The sequence below is a fragment of the Castanea sativa genome, chromosome 10 (genome assembly GCF_040712315.1).
Source record: "Castanea sativa cultivar Marrone di Chiusa Pesio chromosome 10, ASM4071231v1".
In the NCBI taxonomy this organism is placed as follows: Eukaryota; Viridiplantae; Streptophyta; class Magnoliopsida; order Fagales; family Fagaceae; genus Castanea; species Castanea sativa.
Window position 1 is genome coordinate 36,078,831 of NC_134022.1, and position 12,141 is coordinate 36,090,971.

The 12,141-nt window shown below is 33.7% G+C and overlaps 1 protein-coding gene across 1 annotated transcript; it reads right to left on the reverse strand.

The window, feature by feature from the left end:
• Positions 1–7,976: 7,976 nt before the first annotated feature.
• LOC142613388 (xyloglucan galactosyltransferase XLT2-like) lies at positions 7,977–10,065 on the reverse strand. Its single transcript, XM_075785730.1, has one exon. The coding sequence runs from the start codon at positions 9,937–9,939 to the stop codon at positions 8,434–8,436; it is 1,506 nt and encodes a 501-aa protein (XP_075641845.1). The 5' UTR covers positions 9,940–10,065; the 3' UTR covers positions 7,977–8,433.
• Between the last annotated feature and the right edge of the window lie 2,076 nt (positions 10,066–12,141).

The window sequence follows — 12,141 nt, forward strand, 5'->3', positions numbered from 1 at the left end:
AAAAGTGTGCTAATTTTTAGGAAAAAAAAAGTCTCTAGTAGTATTTTTTTTAATTTTGTTGAATTACAATTTTAATCTTATTTTTTATTTTTTAAGAATAAGGATTATCTAATTAAATTAGAGGTATTTTTGACATTTTAAGAAATCATATCTAACTTTCTGAATCCTCTTAATACATACAGATAATCCACTTAATAATATAAAATTTACAAAAGAACAAAAAAAGTGAAAAAAAATATATCGGTATTTGATTTCTTAAAAATAAAGTATCATACAAAAAAAAAAGATAGAGATAAATCACTCTCCAGTCCACAATCTAAATATTAATTACTGTGGAGGGTAAAAGTTCCCAAGCAAACATTTGGGCCTTGGGCTTTATTAACGGGTGCCAGTTCGTTTTTGATTAAAGGCCTCTAGGCCCACAAGTCAGCCCGCACAGCGAAGGTTCGAAGAGTTATCCGAGGATGAATGTCTCCTCGGACAGGCCCGACAATGACCCTGAGACTTGCCAAGAAGGTTAAAGGCAGAATTCTGGAAAAACTATTGGGTAAGAGGGGGATCCAAGTACCCCCTAGACGCAGCGATGTGAGAGAAATATCTCATAAAAAATGCTGCTACCTCCACATTAAAGACCCTGCATCTACCTCCCTGGCCGCATTAATGGAGAAATGACCTCTGAATAGTAGAATTCAACCTTCCTGCTATTATTCAAAGACTTCAAGAAGATGGTGGATGGGACAAGTATCTAAGAGGAAGATTTGTGTGACAAGTGGAGGAAATAGGAAAGAAGAAGAAGTATGTAAGAAGACAAGGGAGGAAAGAAAATGAGGAGGCAAACTAAGAACTGTAATCTTTGGCATAAAAACAGAAGTAATATACAAATTGTCCTCGGCTTACGTCCGAGGAGGTTCCCTCGTCATATTTGTTTATCATTTGCACAAATTGTAATACTCTAGCCTGCTAATCAAGCTTCCAACATCCCTAACCTAGATTTCAAATCCACACTCTACAAATCTTATCGTTTAAGGCTCATTGGGCCTGAACCCACGTTTGTCTTTGGGTCCGGGTACAATTGTGCCCTTACAATTACTATCTTAAATATTTACAATCCACTTAATAATATAAAATTTACAAAAAAAAAAAAAAAAAAGTGAAAAAGAAAATTACCTAGTACTTGATTTTTTTGAAAATAAAATACCGTACAAAAAGAAAAAGAAAAAGGTAAGAGAAATTACTTTGTAGTTCACACTCTAAATACTAATTACTATTTTAAATATTTATAATCACATAACAATATAAAATTTACAAAAAAAAAGTAAAAAAAAAAATTTACCCGGTACTTCATTTCTTGAATGTAAAATACCATACAAAAAGAAAATTAAAAAAAAGAAGATAAATTACTCCACTATCCACAATTTAAATACTAATTACTATTTTAAATATTTATAATCCATTTAATAATATAAAATTTACAAAAGAAAAAAAAGTGAAAAAATTACTCAGTACTTAATTTCTTGAAAGTAAAGTACCATAAAAAAAAATAAAAATAAATCACTTCACAGTCCACTATCTAAATACTAATTACTATCTTAAATATTTATAATCCACTTAATAATATAAAATTTACAAAAAAAAAGTGATTTTTTTTTACCCGTACTTAATTTTTGGAAAGTAAACTACCATACAAAATGAAAAATAAAACAAAAAATAAAGATAAAGATAAATCGCTTCACATTCCACATTCTAAATACTAATTACTATCTTAAATATTTATAATCCACTTAATAATATAAAATTTACAGAAGAAAAAAAAATGAAAAAAAAATTACCCAGTATTTGATTTCTTAAAAGTAAAATACCATACAAAAAAAAAAAAGATAAATTACTCCACTATTCACAGTTTAAATACTAATAATTATCTTAAATATTTATAATCCACTTAATGATTAAAAATTTGCGAAAGAAAAGTAAAAGTGAAAAAAAAATACCTGTACTTGTTTTTTTGAAAATAAAGTACCACACAAAAAAAAAAAAGATAGAAAAAAGATAAATCACTTTGTAGCCCACACTCTAAATACTAATTACTATCTTAAATATTTACAATTCACTTAATAATATAAAATTTACAAAAAAAAAAAAATTACCCAATACTTTATTTATTGAAAGTAAAGTACCATGCGAAAAGAAAAAGAAAAAGACAAGATAAATCACTCCATCTTCCACAATCTAAATTCTAATTACTATCTTAAATATTTATAATCCACTTAATAATATAAAAGTTACCCAAAAAAAGTGAATTTTTTTTTACCCAGTACTTGATTTCTTGAAAGTAAAGTACCATATAAAAAAATAAAAATAAAAAAATAAAGATAAATCACTCCACAATCTACAATCTAAATACTAATTACTATCTTAAATATTTATAATCCACTTAATAATATAAAATTTACAAACGAAAAAAAAGTGATAAAAAAATTACCAATACTTGATTTTTTTGAAAGTAAAGTGTCATACAAAAAGAAAAAGAAAAAGAAAAGGATAAAGATAAACCACCCTACATTCCACACTCTAAATACTAATTACTATCTTAAATATTTATAATCCACTTAATAATATAAAGTTTACAAAAGAAAAAAAAGTGAGAAAAAAATTTACCCAGTACTTAATTTTTTTAAAGTAAAATACCATACAAAAAAAATCACTTCACAGTCCACAATCTAAATACTAATTACTATCTTAAATATTTATAATCCACTTAATAATATAAAATTTACAAAAGAAAAAAAAAAGTGATTTTTTTTTCCAATACTTGATTTCTGGAATGTAAAGTACCATACAAAAAGAAAAAAGAAAAAAGAATAAAATAAATAACTCTACATTCCACATTCTAAATACTAATTACTATCTTAAAAAAATAGAGGATATTTGCAGAAAAATGTTGGTGAGGGAAAGAAAATAATAAGTTGACATGCGTTAGGAATAAAACTACAAACTAGCATCTCAAGTTCAAAATGGTCGATTTCAATCTAAATATCGAGTTTCAAGCACTCGAATTCCACTGGCTGATCTGGGCAGTTTTTGCTAGATAGATCTCGAGTCTTATAGACTCGAGTTCTAATTTGGTACCTGAAGACGAAGAGGAACGACGAAGAACAGAGAACAAAGGAAACAGAGAAGAGAGGAAGAACGAAAGAGGAGAACAGAGGAAGAACGCAGACATTGGAGCCCGATCTAGTCGATTGAACGAAGAACGCCGGTCGATTGAACGCTGGAGCTTCGATCTAAAGAGGAACGATGTGCAATGTCGACGATCTGATGAAGAATAGAGAACAGAGGAAGAACTGAAGCGAAGAATAGAGGAAGAACGAAGAACGTTGGAGCTCTGATCAAGTTGTTTGAACAAAGAACGCTTGTTGATTGAACGTTGGAGCTTCGATCTGAAGAGGAACGATCTGCAGTGTCGAAGAACGAAGAAGAACAACACTAGGTCAGAAGAGCTTGAGAAAAATTAGATGGTGAAACTCAAGTCTTAAAAACTCGAGTTCCACGTGGTTCCACGTGGATTTTTCTTCCACATCAACTACCACCGCTTACAAATCGAGACTTAAAAACTCGAGTTTTATCTTGGAATTCGAGTTTTAGACACTGGAGATGCTAGTTTTCAACATTGTTTTATAACGTGACAACTAACTAAATTTTTTAATATTTAATGTTATTTAAAAAAAATTCTAAAAAAATGTATATTCTAATTTCTAATGACTATTTTCTTTGTACTTTTTTAACTCAAAAGTAACAAATTTAGCCCAAATATAATAAAATTTAATACTTTTCAACCAAATTTTATTTTAAAAAAATTAAGCTAAACTTGAAAAGATAACCTATAAAAAGAATCAATTTAAGATTCAATTAGTTTAAAATATACTGAAGGGGACCAAAATTGAGTAAGTGGACTGAAGTAGACCTAATTTGACATTTACCCAAATTTACTGAGCGGACCGAATAGAAATTGTTTAATTTTTAGGAAGAACAAATTATCTTTAACAAATTTTAGAGAAAAAATTATACATTATATTACAATACAAAATAATTATTTATCTTCACGCATCGAATGAGTTTGTAACTAGTTTTATTAAATCAAATTGCTAAAATTTATTGAACTAAATTGTTACAAAAAAATAATAATAATAATTGGGGGTGGGGCCATTGCCCCCAAATGTCAATGAATACCTCCATCTCTGGCTACAAAGGTTGAGGTCATGGTTTTAATAACAATTCCAACAACAATCTTCATGACAGTAATCAATATCAACAACATCCAACATGTCAGATATGTGGTAAAGCTGGCCTGGCCACATCACTCTAAATTGGATGGGCTATTCTTTACAAGGCAGATTGCCACCTGAAAAACTTGTTGCACTTGCATCCTTTACAACATTACTCCAATCTTGGCTCACCTAAACTACATGTTCTTCAAGTTTTCTATAGTCTATACTCGCTGCGAAAGACAGAGTTTATGAACAAAACTTTTGTCACAACCCTAAATTGTGCGATTATAAATAATGAAAAAAAAAAGGTAACTGCTTTATGTGAAAAGTGATAGTTCACCAATCACAATACACATATTATCAAGTTATGGTAAAGTGTGTGATATCAAACAATTGAAGATAGAAACCAAGCAGGTGATCAAGTCTCTACGTTGACATACAACTCCTTCACTGAATCCTAAAGATAGATTACATGTCTTCTTCATGACAAGAGTTAAATGTAAGACTGTAAGTTTTATTTTCATAATTATCATACAGATAGTAAGATGATGACCTTTACTATATAGACATAGGCTTAGCTACCCATCGCTATCTCTTCTTGATAGGAAGAAGTTGAGTAAATCTCTTTTGCAAACATGAGGTGAGGGTTGCCTTCTTCAGAATGCTTCAAGTTTATTTACATGTTGAAGAACCACTATCATTAATGTTAATACTTAATAGTGTGTGTTTGTGTGTGTCGGTGTGCGGCACCTAAAGACTAAGATGTCAACTTCAATGAGAGACAATTTCACATGTAAATTACATGATGTAATGAAAGTGAGTCCAACCTTGATTGTCGCCGACATTTCATGTACTCAAATTATTTCACTTTGAAAAGGCATAACTTAGCGACAAAATAAGGACTAAGTTCTGTTTAGTCAATTTTAATACCAAGCCAAGAATAGACCTTTACCCAAGAGGGGAATGACCCATATGTCATAATTGGAAATGTGTAACCGTTGACAACAAATATAATCATTTCTTACTAGCAAATTGTGAATTCAAGTTCTTTTAGCTTTCTGGCTCTATAACACTGTACCCAATTGTTACAGTATTAATTATGGAAAAAGAAAAAAAAGAAGTTAATTTCAGGCAATCAACCTCATTAGCCTAAAATTTAGGAGAAATTATACAGTCTTCTAATGGACCACGTCACTTGTTTAAAATGGTTGAGTCAATAATCAGTTTCTATTTAAAAAAAAATTCTAACTCAGCAATTTTAAACAGGTGTGAGTTTTTTAGTGGAATGGTAAATCACGTAACTTGTCCACCATGTAGACCTTATAATTTCTCAAAATTTAGGACAATCTAGCATGCCATATTTGCTCCTAATGAAGATAGAAATCGTGTCAAAATTGTCTTTTATTTTAAAAATGTCTTCTGTGCTAATAACTTTAAAGTTAAATTACACTTTTAGATGTTTCTAACATAGATGTTTATATTCGAATCTTCCATTCTCTTTTTGAAATGTGTCAAAAAATAGAAAACAATTTATTCCAAATTTTTTTATTAACGACATTAAATATTGGTAACTATAACAAGTGGTATTGTCAAGCTACTATAACAGGTGGAATATTATATATATGTATATATATGTGTGTGTGGTTTTGTAGAAATTGACAAATTCAATATATGTGATTGTTAAGTGCTTCCTCAATATTGCATATGATCGCTGTCACTAAGGACATCAAGTCTCAAAAGACATATCATCATCTAAGTTAAAACTAAAAATAGTGCAAGGAATGAAAAAATAGTGCAGGGAAATTCTTTTTTGAATGCCCAACTATCTCCTCTGTGTTTTTACCCCCTAGATAATGTCATTTTACTGATACTCTCGTAATTTTTAACTACTATTTATGTTTTGTTTTTGTTTTTTTTTCTCTCTTTTCTGGCCTAAAATTGCAGTTGCATCTAAATTATTGCCGCCAACAACAACAATGACGCTGACTCCTCAAGGACGACAAAAGTTAGATCTATGTAGTTTTTCCTTACTTTTGAGGGTTTGGCTAACCATATGAGTAGAGTAGCCTTTCATTTATTACTATAATAAAGTATTCATATGAGAAAAAGTATACAAACGGATAAAAAAGATTCCTTCCACTTTTAATCTTTAATGGCTTTTCTGATAAGCAGACATGACACCATTTGAAGTATTTTAGATTAACTTTTAATTTAAAATTATCTATAATTTAACTTATTTTATAATCGAACGTAATTACATGTATCAAAACCGTAAGTATGGAGTTTTGCTCATCAAAATATAAAGATTTCTTACATTTTCTTAAAGGTTGAGGAGGTCAGTAATTTACGAGAAATTATTCAATCTACCTAAAAGAACCATATTAGTAGTAAGTAGTAACTAGTGTTCCTAAATAAATAGTAATTAAAAAAGAAAAGAAAAAGAAGACATAGTTGGGATGCAACTACCAATAGGAAGAAGAGACGTGCCCATTATGTGCAATGGGAGTGACTCACTTGGTTAGCTAGGTTAAATAAGTCATGGGTATTGCACGTGACAAGTACAAATAGCATATTTCATTTGGTAGTTGGAGGTGTCCTAACAAAAATTTCATATGTTATAAACGAGCATAATCACACAACTTCCAAAAATCATAAAGACCAAAATACCCCGCCAATCTAGGCTTTGAACCACTCAAGAACCACCTCCACAAGAAAACAACAGAGCGACGACGGCTTTCGACCTCTCTGCATACCAATATTCGATAACAAACAACTATACCCTCGTCTATATCCACATTCACTTCCTCTCGTAAATTCTCAATTTGTCAACCTCAGTTGGGAGGACCATTAGACAGCTGATATGGTCCTCCGAGTAAACTAGATAATTCCTCATGATTTACATTAATTTCAATATCACATTATTTTAGTGAGATAAAAAGGCATTAAACACATCAAATAAACATATCAAATACAACTTGGCTAGAACATTCCAAATAAGGAAAAAAATTGAACTTACATAGTTAAGGGGATAATCAAAGGCCATAAGTTGTGTATGTTGTGTGCAAAACATATTAGTAAGTGAATTTGCATTGGGATGGAGGGAGACTTGGACCTTGGGGGCAATGGCACCCCTAATTTTTTTTTATTTTAAATATAGTATATATATAGGTAACAATTTTATCAATTTTATTTAATAAAATTATTATTTACCCCCTTAACAATATCATTGGTTCTTTAAAGTGGGTACCCTATTACACTCCCTATTAAAGTGTACCTTGATCCATTAATAAGGAGTTGCATAGTAATGTGGCCAATTAACCCGGTGATAGCTCCCTGATTAGTGGTTGACTTCTCTTCTCTCACTCCCTCTATTGGGTAATTGATCTTGTAAGTCCTAATCTTCATTGAAACCACCAACTTAAAGTATAATTTGTATTCACAGGTAACAACCAAAAAATAAAAAATAAAACCCAAAGTTTGGATTAGGATGAAAATAATTGAGAAAAAAACAACTTTAAAAAGAAAATAAAAATATGGCTTCAGGCTGCACCACTACCACTAGTTAATAATTATTTCCCACAAGGTTGGGAAATTTTCTTTGAATTGAAACCTGATTATATTGTAAATGACAAATTCTGCAATAACAAAAATCTTAAGCAAATTACAAAATGACATAACAAAAAATTGCAAGGATTACAGTTTTGTATGACATTTTAACAAGCTCCAAAAAATATATTTATTCCCATAAAAAAAAAAAAAAGATATTTATTAATGCCCATGATTTATTGATCAACTATTCTTTATTCTCTTCTATCCATCCAGTCCATCCATATACATCAACATCATTGCCCATCCAACACTAGCATGGACCACCAACTTGTCATGTGATGGTCCTCTCACTCCTCCATCAGTCCATCCACTTCCATTCAATGAATTGGCACTCTCACTTGCACTTCCGAAAGAGTAAAACCCAGAAATTATATGAGACTCAAGAAAACTGAATCCTAAAAAATACAAATTGTAAATTAAGCAATAAAATAACTACCAATATCTATAACCGTATACAACATCATGGGATTTAGTAAAAGAATACATACACCAAATCCCTAAGAAACAAAAAACAAAAAAATTGTAATAACTGATCACTAATCACTATTACTAATTTCTATTACCACTTGAATCCCCACTCCTCTTGCTCCTTGAACCGTTGTAGCACGCCATCAATGGCCACATCAAACGCGTCCTTTACACTCTCCAACCCTTCTAGGGGTTTCGCATACACTAACTTCGGTATATAATCGATCACTTTCTCTCTCATCTTCCTCACCTCCTCTCTACTGTACCGCTTCAGCACGTGTTCAACTAGCGTGCCGTTTTTAACCGCGTTACGGTCTATGAAAACCGAGTAACTCTCCGGTTCGCCCGGCAAGAACCACTCGTACTGGTAATAAGCGGTCCGCTTCCAGAAAAAAACCGGGATCGAACCGGCCACCATGCAGTCAAAAATCGACCTGCGGGTGAAGCTATCGCCTCTGGGCTGCAGGCAAAAATCGGACTTTAGAAACGTTTCGAGGATGGCCGAGGTGCCGTTGGAGCATTTGACGCCGCCGCAATCGACGACCGTACACGTGTCGTTGGCGTTCCGGCATTGGGAGAGCAACAGGCCTCTGAAGTCGTTCCTGATCGCGCCGCGCGTGGCGCCGGCGAAGCAGAAGAGGCTGGTGCGGCGGCGGTTTCGGACGAAGCTCTGCCATTCGGCGACGTCGGAGTCGGTCCTGGGGTGGAATCCGGTGGGGTAGGGCACGCCGATGTCGAAGTAGTCCCATGGGTTCCGCTCGATCAGGAGGCGCGTGATGTTGCGCATCCCCGGCATGTAGATGCAGCTGGACCCCCAGTCTTTGTCTTTGGACCGTCGGAAGTCCCACGTGATCCGACCCATCGTGATGAAGTGATCCCAGCCGTTGGATCTTTTGAAATACGGCTGGTCCTGGACCCACTTCAGCATCATCCCGCAGTGACGATCGCGCTCCTCCTCACTCGAATTCGACCACAAGTACTTCCCCACCGCGAGTCCAGCGTAGAACGGTATGTAAAACGCCGTAGCCGATTCCGGCTCCATAACCCGGCATTTGTGCTTCAAGAGCCGGTTGTGGAAAACGATTTCCGAAACGAACTGGTCCGTCCAGTACCACGCCGGAGCTAGGTTCTCCGGCACGATCCCGGCCAGCCCGGTCGCCACCGGACCTAACCCGCCGTTTTCCAGAGCGTCGCAGCGGGAGGTCCACGGGTTTAACCGGTCGCAATTCTTGAGAATCTTCGCGTTAAACGCTGCGGGAAGGTCGTACACGAAGACCCGACCCAACCCGCATTGGTCTCCCGGGTCGGGCGAGGTGGAATTGGAAGCTTGCGGCGGTTGGAAGTGATGGTCGTCGTCGGTAGGGTGGGGGTGGGGGTGGGGGAGAGAGAACGAGAGAGGGACAGAGCGGAGAGTGAGGAGGAGGAGGACCTGAACGGAGAGGATTGAGAGGAGGAGCCATATGCGAGGGTGGTGGTGGAGAATGGGTTGGAGAATCGCTGAGTTGAACGAGTTCTTGCGGTCCAGAAACTCGGACGGGTTTTTGGGTTTTTTGTGAGGTAATGCTTCCGATGACGCGTTGTTCGAAATGGGAAGCATTAGCGGCAGCTTTTTCCGCCAAATGAAGAGGAAGAAAAAATGGTGGCCGTGATGTGTATATTGTATTGTGTGTTAGTGATAGTTTTTGAGAGAGAGAGAGAGAGAGAGAGTTGGGTTTGAGAAATTGGTGGGTTTGTTTTATGCTAAATTTAGAACTGGTTTTTAGAGAAAGATGGTGAGAGGGAAGGACACGTGTACCGTGACATTACCGAATGATTTATGTGACCGACAGAAAATAGACTGCTTTAAACTGACACGTGGCTTTTCGTTTTCATGCGGGTCACGGTCTTATGGGTGCATACTTTTTCTTTTCTTTTTTTTCCTGTGTTTTTCACTTTTTTCCGTGTTGTGCGTTTTTTATCGTTTTGATTAAAAAATAATAATTAATTATCAAATGTCTACAAATATGAAATATGGAGCTAATATAGATTTTAAAAAAAAATGGAATATTTAAATCTTTTTGGTTTCTAACGTATGGAGAAGAGTCATGAACGTTATAAAAATCTGATAACTTAATACATAAATAAAAACATAATCACAAGGATTTGGATTGTATTATTGTTTTTTTTTTTTAATGAACCTTTTATTTTTCATAATTATTAAAATATTTTCTGCAGATATTTTAATCAATGTGACATATATGTAAGCGAAATTCTTAAAAATAAACAAGGTTTAAAAAAATTAAGAGCCACTTAAATATAAGATCTTCAACAACAAAAAAAAGTTAATTTAAATTTTTTATTATGTGACATTTGATAAATCTACCGTTTTAATTGTATTTTTTTTATTTTATTCTCTATGCTTGTAAATTTTCAAAAAGATCAATCAATATGTCATCAATCAAATATTTAAATTTCAATATTTTGTAAATATTAAATTATACATTAAAAAATACATTTATGGATTGAATAGTAACTAGCATGTAATTTGAAAGAAATTTGATATGCATATTAAGAACACAAATAACATGCAATTCAATGATTTAATTTTTAAAATATATAGTCATGTTAATTTTTTAGTAGGAGTTTAAAAGATTTTTCTCAAAACTAGTTTGCAGAGAAATCTGATTTCAAAACTAGTTTGTAGAGAAATCTGATTAAGGGGGAGAGGGGCTCTGAGTTGTGGTTTACAACATTGGTAGCGATGTCATGACTATAGAGCATAGACATTTGTTCACATAGCCGAGTGAAAGAGATTATTAAATGAAAAAAAATTAGATGAAGACATAATATTCAAATGAAATAAAGTACATAATTATTAGATATTGATTGTTTTGAGAAATGGTTAGTTAAAAGTAAAAAAAAAAAAAAAAGTTCTTATCATAAAATAGAGATTTTTTTTTTTTTTGCATAAACTAAAATGAATGATTTTATATAAGTTATACATAAATTATAAATTGTAATGTAATTAATTAATTAGCTACCTTAATTTTCAAAATAAGAGTAGTTGTGTTGATTATTGTGAAAATAATTCTAGTTCTTATCATAAAATAGAGAGTTTTTTTTTTTTTTGGCATAACCTAATATGAATGATTTTATATAAGTTATACATAAATTATAAATTGTAATGTAATTAATTAATTAGCTACCTTAATTTTCAAAATAAGAGTAGTTGTGTTGATTATTGTGAAAATAATTCTATAGTTACAAATTACAATTATTAGTCGCAAGAAGTTTTTGTTTTCAGTGAGGTTAACAAAGCTGCAGTGTTATATGATTCTAGAAGTCAGCAATGAGTGGTGAACACAAGTGTGCGCAACCCATCTAGTTCCAGTGCAGGGGACCAATTGGGCTGCGTGCGGTGCACTTCGGCTAGATTGTGGCTTTCCCCTCTCTCTATAGAGTGGGCGCGCGTTCCACCCTTGGCAACTTTTTGTTGTTGTTGTTGCTTGAGTTTCTTCTGCTTCGCCATTTCTGCCACCTCGGCCTCGTTTTCCTTCTCTTTTTAAGGTCAGGGACGTAAAGCTTGGGGTCGGAAGGAGGAGGAGGCGGTGGCAGCTTGAGAAGGGGTTGTTGAGATTCAACTATATCCCTTTTGGGAGCTTGTGTGCCTTTCCTGGTCATCAGTGCTCTTAAGTTGGACATCTCTTCTTCCTTGGCACTGGTATCAACTTGTGCAATTACTAAGCCCTGCACACCGGAACTCTCAGAAGGTTTGTTTTCTTCGTTCGAGATGGTGACGGTGTGGCTCTCTATGGGCCTC